Here is a 21,768-nt window from a genome sequence, read left to right on the forward strand (position 1 = left end):
GAGAGAAAGGGAGGGCCTTAAAGAGAAGCGCATGAAGCGGATCCGACGGTGGGGGCGGTCAAAAGTCACGTGGGTGTGATGGGCCCATCATGAATGAGGCCTATCTGATTGGGTAGTGCAGTCATCCCTAATTTACTGATTTATTTCAGGTGGAATGAAATTTGAAGCATACGTATAACGGTGTTCCACATGCACTTTTGAAATATTTTTTAACTTAAATTTTTTTTTGAAAGAAATAAAAATATATATAGTTGGAGATAAAAAAATAAAAACATAAAATAAATTTATTCATAAATAATTTTGAAAGAATTTTTGTACTTTATATAGAGCTAGAGCATATGTTTTGAGAGATATCATTATTATAAATTCTTAATTTTATAATTATCCAACTAAGATATGTAAAGATAAAAATAATTGTTATAATATTTTTAAAATTTAACCTAGAGTAAAATCTAAATCATGAGTTAAGAAGGTCAACTAGAGTTAATTTAATTTTTTTTATTAAAAAATGTTCAAAACATTGTTTTTTGACCGATTTGTTTTTCAAAACAAAATCAATGAGTTTTTATTGTATTTTACATTAGAATTGATCTAGGTTTTGGATTAGGTTAAGCTATGTGAATCTTTCTTCTTCGGATTTTGGGGCAGCATTTCTATAGTTATAACATAACTCAAGAGTTGATTCGGTACAATACTAGGATTATGAGTGAGATGGGTTAAACTAAGGATCAATGAATCAATATAAACTTTGACTTTAAAAAACCATGAAACAAAGCCACTTTGGATTTTTTTTTTACACAAAAAAATATTTTTTCCACTGACTTAGTTCCACCAAGCCTCAAGTCAACGAATTATCAATTTGACTGGTTGGGTCATACTGGGTCTACCCTGATCATTTCTCTCTTATATTTGTTCTTCTCACTTTACAAGCTAGCTACCATATCTTCTTGTTTTTGACGGATCATTGATTCAATATAGTATGCTTAAGAAATTATTAGGGAATAATATTATGCTTATCAAGTAAACATTCCCGATTGTTGGTTTAAATGCAAACCCTAGTGCACCATCACTCGAAACTGAACTCTGATTGATCATAACGCCGATTAGAAGATCTGCAATACTGGAATTCTCATCAACAAATTTAAACTTAAAAGGTGCTACACCACTGCATGCCAAAAGAGCATAATTCGAAATCGGATCGATTATTTATATATCCCTGCGCGTACCGGCTAGAAGTCCCAGTTGAGCACTTTTTTGGACAAGGGCCACTTCAGTTCTCCATAATATAATTCGTAATTAACTTTGTATTTACCTGCAGAATTCAGTCTAGTTCTACCTTCAATGATGTCTGGCACACCGCATCGTGGCACCATCATCATCGACACGGTTTCGGGATCCAAAGTTCCGGTAAATATTTCTAACTAATTGAGAAATATTTACTGATAAAGAAACTCTGATTCTTTGGAAGAGGAAAGGGACCAATTTACTCCAATATAATTGCAAAGTAAGGACCTTCCATAATTTATTTGTTATTTTTTAAACAAATATTTAATTTATTTGTTATTTAAGAAATTCATTAAATTGTTTTTCTATATATATCACTTCAGATGTGACCTCTGGTTAATAATTCCATGGGAAAGTATATTTACTTCAGAAAATGTAGCAGTAGATTATGCTAAAGAACGTTTTTTTGTATCAGAGAAAGCAGCTGGATTATGCCTTCTAAAGGGATATCTGAGATCGCAACTGGTTCTTCGAGGGGGCATTCACCTCTAGGAACTGAAGTTTCAGAGTGAGCTTTCGCAATATTATCAGCAAAATGTACTATATAGTGATTGTTATGTTCTGATTCATCTGCTTTAGTCCCACGGCTATCACAGCACAAGGATGATGTAGCAACAATGAAGCGACTCTTGATGATCTCCCATGTTATTTCAGAATCTGTTTCCTGTAAATTATAATCTCGTGGATGTACCGAGTAATCTCATGTATCTCCCCAGGGTTAAATCCACAAGCATGCACCAATTATGTCTCCTCTCGTGTTCGATTTGCAAACATGCCATGGACAGGATATAATTCCTCCTGGAGTCAAGAGCTGGTCTGGTCTTCGCTGAAATTCAGCAAACTCAAATTATGCGTTCCCCTCCCCAATTCTGGCACAGAAAATTCTTGTGTTCGTCCAGGTATGAAAAGGCCTTGTGTGTCGGACCCAAAGATGAAAGAAGAAATGAAATCAACTTTTGATATAGCTGAATATTGGGCCAAGCTAGACAGGACTACTCGGTCCAAAGCTCCAAAATGTTTGTCTCGGACAGATGAAAGACCCAAGTAGATCATTTTGTTGGGGTTCTACTTAGGTGTCCTTCGCCTTAAGAGTTTCATTTCTTCAGAACCAATACATATAGCTCCCCTTTCGACACGCCACACAATAATATAAAAACATATCACACCTAATTGTTAGAATTAGTTTAATAGTTTGTCTGTTTTGTGTTTAAAAAACACTTTTGAAAGTTTTGAATTTATTTTTGTTTTAAATTATTTTTTAATAATTTTGAATCTTTTTAATGAGCTAGTGTAAAAAAATAATTAAAAAATATATTATCTTGATACATTTCAAAACAAAAAATACTTTGAAAATCAAATTAATATGGAAAAAAGGTTTAGATTACTAGGTAAGTCACAGTCAATTATTTTTAGTGAAATAATATTTTTTAAAAAATTATTAGTGTTAACGTAATTGTAATTGAATTTGATTAGATTAATTAAATTATTAAAAACATAATTAAATTAATTAAAAAATCAATAATTTGTTTTATTAAACATAGAACTTAACTTATATTAGATTTTAAGGTTAATTCACGTGTCACTCGCTCAATCAAACTCAGTTATTCTTATTGAAATAACATCTTATTGTTTTTTTATCCTTAAATAAAAAAGTAATAATATTTGATTAGATCAACTAAATTATTAAAAATCTAATTAAATTGATTAAAATATCAATATTCTCTTTACTCAACTTACAACCTAACCTGGAAAAGATTTCAAGACATGAATTTATAAATAACTTAATGAACCAAATCAAATTTAGCAGCTATGAGTTGCGTAGAAGATTTCTATAGATTAGTGGTAGTGGGCACTGCTTAGTAGTAGGTGGTGTGGTTTTTGGAAAGAGAGACGTCGGCGTGTTATAGGTAAGGGCAGATACACTGCACTCATGACATGATCTCTTTAATTATTCGGATAAGATTTACCTAAGCTATATATAGTCGTCCTACATAAATATTCAATTTATGCAGCAGTCAGTGCATTCGTACCGACCTCACATATTCTTCCAATCTTTACAGAAAAAGAGAAACTTCGTAATTCAGGTCACAATCGTTCATCATGTGATTCGTATCTTGAACATTATTTTTTCTGTTTTTTTCCTCTTCTTTTTTTCGAATTTTAATCTTTTTTTTTTTTGTCGAACTCTAAGTCCTAGGATGCATATTCTTTCACGTTTTGGATATTGAAAAGGAATTCTTAGAATTCTATAAACATTGTTGAGGTCTATAAAACCAAATTTAATTCCTGCATTATCATAGCATCGTCTAGTTTTCTCGAAGTATCAACTACTACCGACGGCGAGTACAATGCATGTCTTCTTGAGTAAAGTGTTAACTTTTTTTTTATATAATAGTTATCTTTCCTCGACTTATCTTCCCAGTAAATTAAGTATAAAACATAGGGTTTAATATATGAATCACCAACTTGACAGATCTAAGTATATTAAATTAAATAATTTGTTAAATTTATATTTATTTGGGTTTAAGACATGAATCTCCCTAAGTATATTAAATTTGATAGCTTGCTTGACCGTTGTTGATTTGAATTATCGTCATGTTATAGGTTTAGACTTTTTCATTAAAAAAACAGAAGAAATATTAAGTATAAAATACTTACTCATCATCACCCAAGAGCCCTCCTTTAATTTCAACAATTCCAATAATTATACAGGTGGATTCTATGGTGATAGATGGATGGCTCAGGAGTGGGGCACGTCTGCAATGCTTACTCGAGCTTGATTTCATCATGAATGGCATCGCCTTCTCCACGAGAGCATGGGAAAAATCCATGTAAGAATTCTTGCACAAATTATTAATTAGGGTGTCAGACGTGTCAGCACTGAAAGGTGATGACGCTTCATCAAGCATGCAATGAATTGAGACACTGTGTTTGCCTTCCATGGTTTCCAAGAGAAAAAGAAGTACAGAAAAAGATTTTGACATTGATATATTGATTCTGATACATTTCCAATACATGCAGAGGCCATGTAGGACAATGCTTCCATGATTTAGGGTTCTCGGCATTCTTTGGATTTTGGTGCAGTATCCTTGAAACCCTGATCATCTCTCTCTTTTATTTATTTATTTTCACTGTACAAGCTAGCTACCACATCTTCTTGTTCTTGATGGATCATTGACTCGATGTAGTTACTTACAAAATGGCGAGACTTCTCATCCACCAGTGACAAGTGAATTTCTTCGTCGTTTTATGATCCTGTTTCCATCAAATTAAAAAAGTGTTTTGGAAAGATTTTTTTTATAAATTCACAATTCATTATAAGTGTTTTTTTTAATAATCACAGATAATCCAACATTATACATGTTTCGAAGAAGAAAAACCGGAGAGGGAATAAATTATGCTGGCGAGAAGAAAATTGAAGAAGAAAAGTATTGTATATTATTGGTGAGGTGAAAATTGGAGAGAGAAAATAAAATGAAGAAAAGTAAACTAACAATTAAAGAATATTTTATTACAAATTTATGATCATATATATATATATATATATATTTATAATGGAAATTAAAAAAATAATAGCTTCTTTAAATTCAGAAAAATTAACCGTTTCTTCCCAGGAGGAAAATGTTTTGAGAGCTCATGGGAAAACACTTTTTTTTTTTAAAAAAAATTATTTTAAATATTAATATATTAAAACCATCCAATTATAAAAAAAATAAAAATAAATAACGACTAACTTGTATTTCTAAACGGGTACTTAATATTCTGGTTTGAAAGTTTGGGGTTATGATGCCAAAAGGAATGTTTTGAATTGTTTTATTTAAAATTATTTTGTATATATTTTAAAATTATTTTGATGTATTGATATTAAAAATATTTTTTTTAAAATAAAAAAATATTATTTTAATATATTTTATTTTAAAAAAACATTTTAAATAAAAAACACTATCACATTTACAAATACACCCCGGGTAATAAATCATTAAAACACAAGGTCTTCTTGGAAGGGAAGTGGGTGTCTAGAACCCTAGCCCTAGCTGAACTCAAACGAGGATGCTTTATTGCCGAACCAATCCCATTCGACGAGGAAACAACTTTGAAAAGGTATCATATAATTAGAAAATTGCATGACGTGCAAGACTTTACAAGTTAAGACAACCAAGTAAACACCCAGCTTTATACTAAAGCATGGATCATTTGTCTAACTTTTCCCATAAGCATATATAGTTTAATTTTCTGTTAACAACCGTGTTCGTCCCTCTTCAAGAGTCACTAATCTTTTCTATCGTAGCACACTGTTCCAGCTAGAAAAGATACACTAGAAACAACCATCGATACCAGACCCAGCTCTAGCTCGGCTCGGTGATCTATTAATTTGAAGTCTAGTTTCAGTCGTGTTTGTTTTCAAACAGAATTGGAAATTAAGTCAATCAAATTGAAATGATTTAATTGGTTAATACATGATTTAATTGACTGGGCTCAATCCAGACAAGATTCAAATACATTAATATTTTTTAATTTTTATTTAAAATAACATCGTTTTTAGTTTTTAAATTATTTTTTCAAATAATGTTATTCCATTAAAAAAACAAAATAACATTGTTATAAGATAGATTTGAATTAACCCATCTACTTATTACCCGAGCTTTAAAACAAGTTAGACCCAACCAGATAAGATAACTATGGAAATAACGCAACAAATTAGACAAAAATTACAAAATAATTTAAGTAGTGTTTTAAAATGTGGTAGTAATTGTTTTTTAAAATGATTTTTGCTTCAAAACATATTAAAATAATATATTTTTTATTTTAATTTTTTTTACATCATTACATCAAAATAATAAAAAAATTAAAATTTTTTTTTTAAAAAATTGAAAAACAAAACTTCTAATATTCTAATATTGTTTCAAACCCTCAACAGTAATTATCTCAAACCAATATTGTTGGTTCCCAAACGTATCGACTCGTATGCATTGGGATCCGCAGCTCTGATTCTGTCTGAAAGGACCACCGGATTTCTCGACCCAAAAAAACAATAACCAAACCGCAACTCGGTCCAATCAATGGCTCATTTTTTTACGAAGTCTTGATGCCTCTATAAATACACTTCTTCATTTCTAAAAGGTCATTAAGTTATAGTTATTGGTTTACCCACTTGAAAAAAAAAAAAAAAAAACTATCTTTGTCCTCTTGTTCTTGACCATACCAACCTTGTATTCTTGGCCCATCTTGGATTCCAGGAAGCAGAACAAATCACAGAAAAGTTGCAGAAATTCTTCAACTTTCATTCCTTCATAATCCATTTGTTCTTTTTCTTAAGCACATTCTTGCTGCAGTTAGCTGAAAGCAAGAAATGATATTTAGAGCTTCGAGAAAATCAAGAAAAGTGAGTTCTTCTACAAGACAATGGTGCGGTGTTTCAGCACAGTGAGTGTTGTTATATTAACAGCTTTAGCAGCAGCAATGGCTGTGTTGCCATTGTTGTTACCACCACTTCCTCCTCCACCACTGATGCTTCTGTTCTTTCCAGTTGGAATTATGGCTGCTCTTATGTTCTTGGCTTTCTCTCCCTCAGATGCTGCTGCAAATTTTGCCCTTTATACTGTATGAAGTTGTAGAATAAGATTTGATTGTCAAGGACTTACTAGTGCTGATTTCGAGTTGTCTAAACATGCTACTTCCTAATGTTAATTTCTAGTTACATTTTCTTTTCTTGTACAAGTTTTGTATCTCGGCTCTAGTTTTATGGTTCACAGTTCTGTTTCTTCTCTATATTCTGCTTTTAAATTCTGTGAAATGGGTTCTTAATTTTGAATTTTCCAGGACTTCACAGTGGAAGAAAGTAATTAAAAACGTAGATATTCGATTGTAATAAGACTATTAGAGTGAAATGATTATTATATCAAAATGATCTCCTTGGGGTTAAGGAAATTAAAGATTCTGATCTGTGGTTTTGTCCTTGCTAAGTCAAGAATGGGAAAAACATGAAGCCATTATTTAATAACAGCATAGTTTGGAGCTCAAATCTTAGCAAGTTTCACAAGAGGAAGGCCTAAGTCGTGATGAAAGTTAGAACTCCAGAAAGACTGCACAAGAACAGGCCCAATGGAAGTTTAATGTAGGCAGCTTAATTCAAGAAGACAGGTATGTTGTTACCTACTTTGGTTACATACTTGCAAGGCACTGCTAGGAAATTAGGGAGTTTTGAACACCATTGAACTGCCAAACAATGTGATAGGAACAAGTTGAAGCAAGAGGTTCCTCGTGAAAGAAATAGAAAATTGGTAAGTGAACAAGTTGTCGTTAAAGAGATTTGTGATGCTAACTTGAAAGGAAATCAAGGCTGTCAAGTGCTTGCTTACAGTTTGATTATGGGAAAATCAAATCTGCATCATCAAACACATACAAACAGAAAAAAAGAAAAGGAAAGAACCCGGTGACAGTATAAAGACATAAATTCTGGTAAAATTGGTTCCTTTAATGGGGTTTTAATGCAAGGAATTGTGCTTTAAGAATTTTGAACAAATTATGATTTGTGTATTTTATTTTGGGTGATTAGTTTTGATTATTAGCTCGATTTCATGGATTTCAACGAATGATAATTGAAATAGTTACTGTATGTGCATGAATTTTGTTAATTTTAGCTGTTAATTGCCAAAAATTTGTTATATTTAGTATTCCTTGAAATTTGTTTATTTTTTAGGAATTTGGGTATATATTGCATAGTTGCTGAGTAAATGTATTTGGAATTTTCTTGCTAAAATTTGTTCCAAGTTTCTCAACCTGACGCAGCTCTCTTTATTAGGAAATTGCTAGACATTTTCAGGTCACTTTCTGGTACAGATCATGTTCTTCGATTACAATTTTTTCACTGCTAATAAGGTTATTAAACTTTTCCTCGATCTTGTCGAAAAAGCTAGACCATATCCGCACCAACCCCTTGCAATGCTATTCAATTTATTTATCTCTTTTAAAATAGTGTGACATTAATTTTTGAATTTTGAATTTTATTTTTAAATTAATATATTTTTGATGTTTTTAAATTGTTTTGATTTGTTAATATCAAAAATAATTTTTAAAAATAAAAATATTTTAAAAAGTAATTATAATTATATTTTTAAATATTCTTTAAAATGTTATTATATTGTGATGTGACTGGGATTGAGATACTTAAAAAATATTTTTTTTAAAAATTATTATAATAATCTAAACTTACTAGAAGATTAACAAAGTGGAGGCTTGTAAAACAAAGTGCCTGAACTTGTTTTTAGCAGAGGGCAATTTTTATAGAAGAATGTAGGAAACTGATGACACTAATTATAAATTCTAAAGATTATGAACTTCCTTCTTTAAAAACTGTAATTGAAATTAACATGGTAGATTTAGGTAATAAAAGCAATGTCGAATGTTTGTCCACTGTTTTTTTAGTTTACAAATAACCTTATTTTTATTTTTTGTACTTCATTTCCTCTAAGCTTTAGCTTACTCTTGCTCTCTTTATAATCTATAAAAAATAATCAGCTTTTGGTATCCTAATCGTCTGCCTCGGACTCGGAAATGATGAATCCATCACAAGTTACGGTTCAATCTAAATTTTGATTTTTTTTTAAAACCCCTTTTGAAATGAAGAAGATGTTTCAAGGCTTTTTTTGTTCTTCTCATTTTAATAAAAAAATTAAAATAATATTATTTTGATAAAAAATAAACTGGTTTTTCAATGATCCGACACAGACGAACCGGATCTTATAAATATCTTAATAGTAATATCTTAATAGTTTTTGAGGATTGATGAACTTTTCCTGGACAACAAATCGTAACGGAAAATACAGGAACAAATATCACCATCACAAAGAACCTTAACCAAAGCCCACGAAACTTGATTTGTTTACTACATCACGCATGATCTGTTCTTCGAGATTTTTTTGACGAGTCCGCAGCCTAATTAGTGATTCAATCTGTGGCAAAACTACGGAGGACAATGGTCTGGATTTTTACGCCAGGGCCGAACCTAAAAAGCACTCCCAAATCCAATCCTTCACTGGAGGTGGCGTTCCTTTCCTCCGCGGTTCTTCTCCTCAAGAACAAGCTTGAAGATGCTTGGACTCCACATGTTTCCATATTCGGTGAGCACATGACGAGTTGCTCTCAATTTTTCTTTGGTCAACCCAAGTTACTGTTCGAACTTGTTCAAAACGCCTGGACCTCCAGGATGGACACTGTAAAACAAAGAATTCCAGTCCTTAATCCCATATCGAGTGCTGAATGTCTCCTCCAAACACTCTGCAGCACCTTTCGCAACAGTACTGGGCACGTTTTGGTGCAAGTAAGAGGCCATGCCTATTTCACGTGTGTGACCAACTATTCCATCATTAACACAATACACTTGATGCATTTTGCCTTTGCTTCACTACGTGGCCATCAAGATAATAAGTACTAGCGTCCGTTTTGTTATATCCTTTAATTGTCAATAACTGCCCACTACCCTTATTAATTATCATTTGTGTCTGTTTTGCTATTTCTTTTATTGTGCCCATTAAAGATGGTGGAAGTGGGTACTGTTTTATGTAACGGACAATTAATTACTTAATTGTCAATTTCAGTTATTTGTAATTTTCAGTTGTTTGTAATTTGGCTATTTAAAGCCTCGTTCTAATTAGTAAAGGGCAGATTAAGTTTGTAAAATTCTTGTTTATTATTTGGAGAGAGTCCAAATGAGTTTTCAGATATTGGTGAGATTCTAATTTCTGAGAGCTAATTTGTTTGTATTTTATCGCGACACCAAATTGGTATCAGAGCCGGTTTTGATTTTCAAAACTTCCTTATGCCAAAAACCAGAAGTGATCATTCATATAACATCATGGATCAAGGTTCCAACATTCCCAGCTCTTCAAATCCAAACCCAAACACCGATACTTTTCAAGCCTCATCAAGTTTTCAACAACAACTTGATCAATTTTCTCAAACTTTGAACGTGATGATGCATCGTTTGGACGTAATTGACGAACGCAGCAATAGAGAAGTGGGGCGACCACCTAGGGAAGCCAGACGTGTACAAAGAAGACGAGAAGGGGTTGGGGACGACGAAGATGAAATTGAGGAAGTGCAGATGGGCGGGGTGAGACACAGGGCTATACATGGACAACCACGCGATACAGATGTTCAAAGAAACGTCTGGGATGAATTAGCCAGACGCATGAAGGTGGAAGTAGCAGACTTCTATGGCAAACTCAATCCGGAGGCATTTTTTGATTGGATTACTTCACTTGAAGACTATTTCGACTGGTTCTCAGTACCTGGAGAACGCAAGGTTCAGTTTGTCAAATTAAAGCTTAAAGGACCAGCCCGTGCTTGGTGGAGCAGTGTGGAAGAGAGACTTAGGCGAACCCGTCAGGCCCCTATGGTAGAGTGGGAAGATATGAAGGCACGGTTAGAAGCAAAATACTTACCCATAAACTATGAACAACTCATCTATGAAGACATGCTCCAATGGAATCAAAATAACAGAACTACGGTGGACCAGTATACAGAGCGATTTCATGAACTAACAGTGAGGAGCAAGACCAACGAAACCGAGTCTCAAGTATTAGCTCGGTATTTGAAGGGATTGAAACCTGATATTCGCAAAGACATGTTGACGGCCCGACTGTATAATGTTGAGGAAGCTTACCAGCTAGCTTTACAATTTGAGAGACAGACCTCGAATAACACACGTCGTTTTTATTCTGCTGACTCTGGTAATTTTCGTTTCCCAGTCCCTACCAGTGCAAAACCAACAGTCGAATCAACAAGAGGAAATGTGAATGGTGATTTTAAAGGAAAAGAAAAGGCTTTCGGAGAGGGACCCCAATGTTACAAATGCAAAGGACGTGGACACTTTGCGGTGGTATGTCCCACTCGAGATCAGAGAGTGGCTTATATATGTGAGAAGGACCTAGTGTTTGATGATGCTGAAATTAACCATGAAGAAGACCATATCCAAGAAGAAACTGATTCCAAGGAAGAACGATTACAAGCCACTGATCTACCCATTTGTGTGATTCAACATGTTTTGACAGGGCATAAAACCAAAGAGGATGTGGACCATGACTGGAGGAGAACCAATATCTTCCACACAAGGGTTGCATACGGAGACAAAGCTCTGAATGTTATCATCGACAATGGTAGTAGCATGAATGTTGTGGCCAAGGAAATAGTTGAGCGTCTTGGTCTTTCCCAAGAGACACATCCCACGCCATATCAGGTGCGTTGGATTAATGATAACAATTCAATTTTGGTTCAAAGTCGCTGTCTTGTGAAATTTTCATTTGGCAAGAAGTACGAAGACCAAGTTTGGTGTGATGTATTGCCAATGACCGTATGTCATCTGTTATTGGGGAGGCCATGGATGTATGATAGGCGTGTCAATTATGATGGTCTGGAGAATACCTATTCGTTCAAGATGCATGATCGAAAAGTGGTATTGGAACCACTCCACATCTCTGCGTTTGAAGGTCCTAAGAAATCCAACCTGATGCTGACTATGCGACAAGTCAAAGAAGCCATGCAGGATGGGAACATTCTTCTTTTCTTAGTAGGACGCGAATCCAAACAGCTAGATGGTAAAGTCCCTGAAAGTGTTAAATTCCTTCTCCAAGAATTTGAAGACTTAATGCCAGAAGACCTTCCCCAACAGTTACCACCATTACGAGACATTCAACATGCCATCGATTTTGTTCCAGGTTCGTCTCTACCCAATTTACCTCATTATAGAATGAGCCCAACTGAGCATGCTGAACTCCAAAGACAGGTACAAGAATTATTGACTAAAGGATTCATCCGTGAAAGTTTGAGCCCCTGCGCTGTACCTGCATTACTCACCCCAAAAAAAGATGGTAGCTGGCGAATGTGTATCGACAGCCGAGCGGTGAACAAAATCACAGTGAAATACCGGTTTCCAATTCCACGCTTGGATGACATGTTGGACCAATTGGGTGGTGCCGTGATCTTCAGTAAGATTGATTTGCGGAGTGGATACCACCAAATCCGAGTAAAGCCTGGGGATGAATGGAAAACTGCTTTCAAGACAAAAGAAGGGCTATATGAATGGTTAGTTATGCCATTCGGCCTCACCAATGCTCCAAGCACGTTTATGCGTGTCATGACACAAGCACTTCGACCTTTCCTTGGAAAATTTGTTGTAGTATATTTTGATGATATACTCATTTTTAGCAAGTCTGTTACAGTACATTTGGAACACCTACGCCAGGTTTTGGAGACGCTAAGAACAGAACATCTCTACATCAACAAGGGTAAATGCTCCTTCCTTGAACAAAAGACCAATTTTTTAGGGTTCATTGTATCACACAAAGGCGTTGAAGCTGACTCCTCAAAGGTCCAAGCAATCCGTGAATGGCCTGAACCTCAATCTTTTTTTGATATACGCAGCTTCTTGGGTTTGGCAACATTTTATCGCAGGTTTGTCCCAGGGTTTAGCACCATCACAGCCCCTATCACCGAATGCCTAAAGTCCAAGATCTTCAAGTGGACGCCCGCAGCTGCCAAGGCATTTGATGAGATAAAACAAAAGATGTCTTCTGCCCCGGTTTTGAAGCTTCCTGACTTTTCAAAGGTATTTGAGATTGCTTGTGATGCCTCTAATGTTGGTATCGGTGGAGTATTGAGCCAAGAAGGACATCCTATTGCTTTTTTAGCGAAAAACTCAACGAGTCTCGGCGCAAATACTCAGCCTATGAAGTGGAGTTTTATGCTTTGGTTCAGACTTTGAAACATTGGCGCCTTTACTTGGTACATCGTGAATTCATTTTATTTACTGACCATGACTCTTTGAGACACCTCAACTCTCAAAACAGGTTAAATGCCAAACATGCAAGATGGTTCGACTACCTTCAGCAATTTAACTTCACTATTCGACATACTGCTGGCCGTGAGAATAAGGTGGCAGACGCCCTCAGTCGACGACCACATATCCTGACTACATTCACTATTAATGCTGCCAGTTTCGAAGCCATGAAGGATGACTATGCATCAGACAAGCATTTCAAGGATATCTGGGCAGCACTGCAGTCCAACACATCTACCAAAACCGACTTTTCCGTATCAGGTGGATATCTCACAAAGAACGGTCGAATTTGTGTTCCAGGAGGTTCAATACGTGATTTCATCATTATGGAATTGCATGGAGGGGGATTAGCTGGCCATTTCGGGTTTGATAAAACATACCTGTTTGTGGCTGACCGTTTTTTTTGGCCACATATGCGACGTGATGTGCACACGATAATCTCCAGGTGTCGAATCTGCCAAGTTAACAAAGGTACAAAACAAAACACTGGTCTCTACACTCCTTTGCCAATTCCTCATCACCCTTGGGTTGATATCAGCATGGATTTTGTTCTTGGCCTACCCCGTACTCAACGTCACAACGACTCTGTAATGGTGGTGGTAGATCGTTTCTCTAAAATGGCTCATTTTGTTCCATGTCATAAAACATATGATGCCTCTAATGTTGCTTCCCTATTTTTAAAAGAAGTTGTGAGGTTGCACGGCCTCCCTACTACTATTGTCTCAGATCGCGATGTGAAGTTCATCAGTTATTTCTGGAAAACATTGTGGGCGAAATTAGGCACTAAACTGGCTTTCTCTAGCGCATTCCACCCACAGACTGACGGGCAGACTGAGGTTGTCAACCGCAGTTTAGGAAATTTGTTGCGCTGTCTAATTGATGATCATGCAACCAGTTGGGATCTGATTCTCCCGCAAGCTGAATTTGCCTACAATAATTCGGTCAATCGCACCACAGGTAGCTCTCCATTCCAGCTTGTTTATGGTATGACTCCGCGAACACCTTTGGATATTATCTCGTTACCCTTACCACAAAGGACGAGCGAAGCAGGGTTAGATTTTGCTGCTCACATGATGTCCGTCCATGAGGAAGTTCGTAAAAAAATTGCCCTGCAGACAGAAGTTTATGCTCAACGTGCCAATTTACGGAAACGAGATAAACAATTCGAGGTAGGTGATCAAGTGCTGATTCGATTACGTTCAGAACGTTTTCCTCCTGGCAGCTACAACAAACTCCATGCTCGTCGTGCAGGACCCTTCACCGTTCTGAAAAAGCTAGGACCTAATGCCTATGTTATTGACTTACCTCCTACTTATGCTATTAGTCCGGTTTTCAATATTGAAGATTTGACTGCATTCAACGGTCAAAATGACTTTCCATCCCCTTTGGACGACATCCCAATCCGTGTTCCATCGACTCCTTCTCCATCCGATGGTATCCTTGTTGTGTTAGACCATCAGTTTGTCTCTACTCGTAGGGGTGGTTATTATAAATTTTTGGTTCAGTGGGCACACAAGCCTCTTTCGGATTCTGTTTGGCTCCAAGGAGATGAAGTACACCGTCTCGCTCCTGAAGTGTATCGCGACTATATCCAGCAATACTTGCCGGAGGCAAGTTCTTTGGGAGGGCGGCAATGATGCATTTTGCCTTTGCTTCACTACGTGGCCATCAAGATAATAAGTACTAGCGTCCGTTTTGTTATTTCCTTTAATTGTCAATAACTGCCCACTACCCTTATTAATTATCATTTGTGTCTGTTTTGCTATTTCTTTTATTGTGCCCATTAAAGATGGTGGAAGTGGGTACTGTTTTATGTAACGGACAATTAATTACTTAATTGTCAATTTCAGTTATTTGTAATTTTCAGTTGTTTGTAATTTGGCTATTTAAAGCCTCGTTCTAATTAGTAAAGGGCAGATTAAGTTTGTAAAATTCTTGTTCATTATTTGGAGAGAGTCCAAATGAGTTTTCAGATATTGATGAGATTCTAATTTCTGAGAGCTAATTTGTTTGTATTTTATCGCGACACCAACACTGCTCGGCTGACACAAGTTGGAACAATGGGCACTCGATAGCTGTATCAGGATCAGCCCCGACAATTACAGCAGCAGCACCATCAGAGGAAATAGCAAAGCTTACAAGAATATCCAAGGGAGTCTCCAATGGTCCGCGGAAAGAAACAGCCAGGTTCTCCGAACACACGATAAGAACACGTGCCCCAGGATTGTTCTCGGCAAGGGCTTTCGAAAGGCGGAGGGTTTTGTAAGCTCATGATCTACACCAGGCATATGCATACCTTAAGATGTGCAAGATATAAGGAGGGTGATCTTTGATTTCGGTTGACAACTCGTCAGCACTCGCCTAGCCAAGTCCTCAGCCTTGGGCATTATTTGTAATTTTGTATGCAATTGAGCATGATGTAAATTTAAGAGTCTCAACAAAGCCTACAATAAACAAATCAAATATCTACATCAAAGCTGACATGTTCCATCCAACCTCTTCTGCCATGGAATCAAGCACTTCAAACCTTTTTTGAGGATTCTTTTTGACAAATGAAGTGATGACATAAACAAGTCACTTTCTTCATTCCCTTTCCAAGCTAAAGGCTTTTCTTTGCTTGACCGAATGTCGCAACACCAGGTCAAATTTTTCAGGACCATGCCAGAATTTCATGGAAATCCAGCCAAAAACAGTCTGGATATTCTGTCACGGGTCATAAAATTTGACCGAATACTATGGCACACGACCCAAAAAGTCAGTGTTTTTGGTGGCAATGAAGGCGTCACCTAATCCAAAACCCATTTCAGTTAACGAAGCCTTTAGTCTCAAGCTAATTGGGCTTGCCATTACCTACATAAATTCCCATCTTAACCATTGGGAAAACCACTTCCAAATTCACATCTATTTATCAACCTGACAACATATCAAAACATTGAATACCATGCCTCCTGGGTACAAAAAAAAAACAAACATAAAATTACAGCATCGCAAGCTAAAGGGGCGTACCATTTCAAGTTCTTGAGCCATGGGCCATCAAAATACAGGGTCCACACCATGTTGCATGGAAATCAACAAGTCTTTTATCATGTATTCCGTTGCCCATCGTATCAATTTTTTTCTAAGCATTTTTAAAAAATATGAACTGAAATTGATTATTTTTATCTTTAATTTAGCATGTTCATTGATATTTATATTAGATACTTTATTTTGTTTGGGATAGCAATAAATCTACATAAAAATAATAGTTAATGATATCAATTTCCCAACCAATTTAATTAATATTTCATGAATGTGCCAACAACTTTTTATTTTTTTATTTGTTTATTAATTAAATTATAAAATCATCCTTGGGACCACATGATAATTATAAAAAGAAAAATCAATGTAAAAACACCAACATACCCCTAAAGTCAAGTCTAAGACTTTTTAGTAGTTATATTGTGCTTATCAAAAGAAAATTCCAAAAAAGTTCATAGATAAAAGTATTTTTTAAGGGTAACCAAATATTGTTCAAAAAAATTATGAAATGTCAAAAAAGCCCTAAATTAAAGTTGATTTTTTTTGCTTTTAAGGAAGCCAAATAATTTCTCTATGTAAAAAAATATAGAAAAATTGAAATACTCCAAAATAATTCAAAAACGAGAAATGAATATAATAAAAAAACTATTTTACCTTGAAAAAAAAATATATTATGTGTTTTTTTTTAAGGCCAATTCTTTCAGTTCACTACTGTAATTCATAGAAAATCAAGGCTAATACACATGCAGTGGTTTCTCCGCACTGTTTAGGTTTCGTAATAACTGGGGTGCTTTTCTTGTCTCCTTAGCTGACAACCTTTGCTACCCCATGAATCAACAACAAATGCATAAGAAATTTACAAAACTCAAAAAGATCCCACAAGCAAAAAAAACTCAAAAATCAAGAAAACTACTACATTTTCCCAAGAAACAGAACCTGAATGTATAACAAGAAAAGGAAAACCATCTAGGCGGTGGCCTAGTGGTAAGAGATTGGGATCAAGAGGTTTGTTCCTTCTGTGGTCTCAGGTTCGAGTCCTGTGGTTGCTCATATGATGGCCACTGGAGACTTACATGGTCGTTAACTTCAGGGCCCGTGGGATTAGTCGAGGTGCGCGCAAGCTGGCTCAGACACGGAAAGCAAAGTCAATGGGCAAATGCCACAAGGTAGTCTTCGAGTCTTCTCCAATGCACTTTCCTTGAGGGGTTCTGCAAAGCAGTCTTCTTTGCTGTGTGAAGAGTGAAAAAGGGCTGTTCTTGGAAGGTAAGGACTACCCTCCATGCTTGGATGGCAGTGATTCCTTTCTAATAACACCAATTTAGTTAAACCAATCTTACAGTAGAATTGATTTCATTTTTTTTAATTAAATCTTTATATTGGAAAAAGGTATGAAAGCTGTAGAATTTATTTGAATGGACAGTGCAAATTTATCACTCGACCAATCTTCTCTCATCGCAAATCCATTATCTTTCTATTTCTTCAATTTAACTGATCCCTGATCTCATTTATACCGTCATTTCCAACTAAATTTCATTTAATTATTGGCACTTATCCTAATCACTAGCAAATCTTATACATCTCAAGCTTCAATCAAAGTTATTAAATCCGAATTAACGTAACGTAGTTTGAATATTGTATTTCAAAAATCTTAATTTTGATTTTTTTTAAATAAATTTAATTTTGATAGATTGTATAATTCATTTACTTTCCACACTCTAAGATTGATTTAATTTTTTCAAATGGCCTGATAAATCTCTGTCAAATCTTTATTATAATTAAGTTTTAAACAAGGCATTTTCATTAAATCAATGACTCTGTACTCGTAACCATGGGCTTCACTAGGAAATTTCAAAATGGGCCAATTTCAAACCTCGGAGAGTATCTAAAAGAAGAGCGATTCCTCGCTCGGCCAGTTAACAATAGTGTTGCAAGGCTCATGGACCTTTCAGGTAATAAACTAAATTCTTCCTCGGTTCTAATCAAATTTTGTCAGCAAGTTTTTTTTTAAAATATTATTTAAATATATTTTTAATTAAAAAATATTTTTAAAAAACATCAAATACAATAAAAAAAAACACATTTAATATACACATGGCCTCTCTTCACGAGAGAATTTATAATGAGAATACATAAATTAAAATTTTAATCTTATCAACTAATATGTCACATCATCATTCTATAATCCATGTCATACTATATAAAAGTTGATACTTTTTAAGATTTGATGACATGAATTATATGGCAATGATGTGATATATTAAAAAAAAATTATGAAACCAAGTTGTAACTTATATAATATCATTAATTATTTTCGAGTATCATAAAATCTCTTCTATAGATTTAGAATTTCTTTTTAATCTCAATAAGTGCTAAATGGATTTAGAATTTTTTTTTTCTTATTTCGATGATAAGAGATTTCTTCTAATTAAGACCAAGTTGTTGTCCACACGATCTTAAGAACGCATTTTTCATATCGACGTGATACATTTAAAAATTTAATAAATTCTCCGAACATTGAAATAAATTTTAAATTACATAATAGAACATGCTCATCCTCCGATTTTCAAATACCTACGCCAACTCTTCTATAGAACCTTTACTAAAAATTATAATCATTAAAAAACGAGTGTTCTTTTCAAATTAAATTGCACGAATTAATAATGCAATGATTAAAGATCTCTACAACTAATAGCTGACGATATTGGCATAGAACACCTGCATTGTTCAATAAAAGAGAACATTACAATGAGGTAGGGAAGTTATTTTTACCTGCCACATCTCTATTGCTAAATGCTAATTAGCGAAGCCTAATTCATACAAGTTAATTACTAAATCTCCCTTACCTTTTTTTTTCCTTCCATTTCCCAAGGTTCTGTTCTCTTCTTTTTCAGTGTTAACACATACATGTTACAGGTCTATATATATATATAATCATCAATGTGATCATATATAATTAGCTTCAGTGCCACTAATCCTCTCAAGTTTTTCCAATTCTCAAGGACGAATCAACACCTCTACCAACACCAGCAAAGAGCTTTGCAATCTCCAATTGAGTATTGGCTATGATCTCAGTTCTTTTGAGGTCCATTTCACCTCTCTTAGCCTCAGCTTCTATTCTCATTTTCTCTAATTCTCTCATCGTGTCCATTCTTGCTTGCTCTGACCTTACCACTACTTCTGCTAGCCACCGGATGCTATCAGCCATCTCCCATTCTTCCCTTTTTCTCCTCTTTCTTTTTTCCATTTTCTTCTTCAGTTTCTTGGACCTTAATTTCTCCTTATCACTATATAAAGCCGGAGTGCTACTATCCGTGTCCATGGCATTCTTGTCCGAGACATGATCTGATAGTTTTGTATCCATTCCATCTCCCTAATAACAAAAAATTAGTAATTAATAGCTAATTTAATATTTAATATTTACAATGAACTCAAATGCACTATTTAATATTTAGATGCCACTTCATATATAGGGGTGAATATATATATCTATGTGTGTGTGTGTCATCCATACAGGGGATTAAAGATTTTGGGAAAAATTAACATTATTTTTTTTATAAATGAAGTGGTCTAAATTACTTACAAATTGGAAAATTTAATTTTAAATGATAGCATAAATTATGTCGTCAACATTACAGAAGTCATGATTCCTCCATGAAAACCTAAGAGGCAACCATGAGTTCACTAGGGATCAATCATCATGTGTGGTCCAAAAATTTTACATGTAAGATAATCTAACAACTTAGGAGCATAGGCAGCTGATCAGTTTAATTGGTCGGTCAAGAGTTCTTTTTTTGTCTTCAAAGACATTTATTGGTTAAGAATAATAATTTACTACCACATTAAAGAGAATCACAAGAAAAGGCAAGTTGGCTGACCTTTGCCCCCCTATCAACACCATTAGACCCATGTGAGTTTTGAGCAGTCACAATAGTTTGATGAGGAAGAGGAGGAGGTAGAGGTGGAGGTGGAGGAGCCAAAGGTGGTGCTGGCGGTTGCGTCACCGCCAAGGGTGACTGATCCATTAACAACATCAAAGGAGGATTGGCAGAAGTTGGAATTGACGGTTGTTGATGTTGTGGTGGTACTTGTGGTGATGGAGTTACAGCTGCTGTTGCACTATTTCCACGTAACAAAAGATCAAGACGTGGATAAAGTGGCCAAGAGGAGGCATCTGCAGTGGAAGATTCTGATCTATACCTTTTCTTCATGGACTCAATCTTGTTCTTGCATTGTGTTTGTGTCTTCGGAGACTTTGTACAATTTGCACGCGATGATACATGGTGTGCAACATCTTCCCAATCATGCCCTTTAAGCTTGGCTCGGTTTCTAAGTATCCATTTATTTTCATAGGCCTCAAGTAAGGTTGACACAGCTCCTTCACTCCATTCATCTCTTTTTAATCTGTCGCCGCCGCCACCACCACCACCAGAAACAACGACACCAGCAGCACCAGTACCTCCGAGTAGTTTTCTTGGAGATTCTTCCTTGATGGTGGTGGTATTGCTAGGGAGAAGAGATGGGCTTTCTCGGTTAGTTTCTTTATCCATCTCTCTCCATGCTAAACAAAATCCTTACCTTTCTTTAGCGGATAACATGAGTATAACCCTTCATTGCTTCACACAAGCTAAAGAATGTGACATAAGAGGGAGGGAGTGAGAGATAGAGAGGTCACCACTAGCATTAGAGAGGGGAAAACATGAAAGGATGGTCATATTACTAGTGGCCAACCAAGGGAAGAGAAAGAACCACTAGCATTTGAGAGAGGAAAGGAAAGGAAAGGGCTAGCTATAGGTTAAATTTTAGTGGGCAAAAGCAATCCTACCATCCAAGAAAGTGGTTCACTTTGTCAAACGAGTTAATGATAGTAACCTCTTAACCTTTATATTGTTTTTCTGTACACTTTCCTGAGGATGGTATTTTCTATCTTATTCGTGAGGATGTTGATTCTATTGCTGTGGTTGGTTTATTTTGGCTGTTAGCGTTGATATGAAGCCAACCAGGAAACCTACTGGCTAGCAAGAGGGAAGGGGAGGTGGTGGTGGTGGTGGGTCAATCACGTGGGAATGTCACCCACTCTATCTGAATCTTCATCAATTCTTCCATTCACCACCACCACCACCATTTTTCTCCACCACCACTAGCATAACAATTTGCTACGGTCACTTGACCTCAGCCTGCCCTTTTGGGTTCTCTTTTCTCCTTTCTAGCTTTGCCTTTTGCCTTTTTGTGCCTTTTGAAGGCATTGATGGATTCATCACCCAATAGTGCAGTATCCCACATCAAGATGGTTAATAATTAGTTAAACAGTGGTTACGAAAGATTTGATTATATACGAAATTTGCTAAATAATTATCTATTGAATAACTTTGATGAGCTCAGTGGAGGAATTAGGCCCTTAAATAATTAAATTTGTAACTTGCCATGACGAGCATAAACAAGGGGCATCTAACCCAATAAACCGCGGTCCGTGGAAGATATTTGTTAAATTTCCATCTGCAGATTGGTCAATGATGGTTGCTGAAACATGCCCAAAAACATAAGCGTGAGCCTACCTTCAAGGTTCTTATTCATGCCGTGAAGGTTTGGGAATGAAGATTGGACTGCCATTTATGTCTGTGTTTTTCCATTCT

At 35.5% G+C, this 21,768-nt stretch overlaps 1 protein-coding gene across 1 annotated transcript; it reads right to left on the reverse strand.

Moving 5' to 3' along the window:
- Positions 1-18,839: 18,839 nt before the first annotated feature.
- LOC7460246 (trihelix transcription factor ASIL2) lies at positions 18,840-21,327 on the reverse strand. Its single transcript, XM_002303899.4, has 2 exons — positions 20,014-21,327; positions 18,840-19,508 (listed from the first exon to the last, which is right to left on the reverse strand). Exons 1-2 carry the CDS (start codon positions 20,683-20,685, stop codon positions 19,116-19,118), a joined length of 1,065 nt encoding a protein of 354 aa, XP_002303935.4. The 5' UTR covers positions 20,686-21,327; the 3' UTR covers positions 18,840-19,115.
- Between the last annotated feature and the right edge of the window lie 441 nt (positions 21,328-21,768).

The sequence above is a fragment of the Populus trichocarpa genome, chromosome 3, assembly GCF_000002775.5.
Source record: "Populus trichocarpa isolate Nisqually-1 chromosome 3, P.trichocarpa_v4.1, whole genome shotgun sequence".
NCBI lineage: Eukaryota > Viridiplantae > Streptophyta > Magnoliopsida > Malpighiales > Salicaceae > Populus > Populus trichocarpa.

Bases quoted from the DNA above. Each gene is read 5' to 3' on its own strand.
- LOC7460246 (XM_002303899.4), bottom strand. From the start codon at position 20,685: ATGGATAAAGAAACTAACCGAGAAAGCCCATCTCTTCTCCCTAGCAAT. The intron at 19,509-20,013 runs GTCAGCCAACTT...TTTTGTTATTAG, and splicing joins GTGTTGATAGGGGGGCAAAG to GGAGATGGAATGGATACAAA.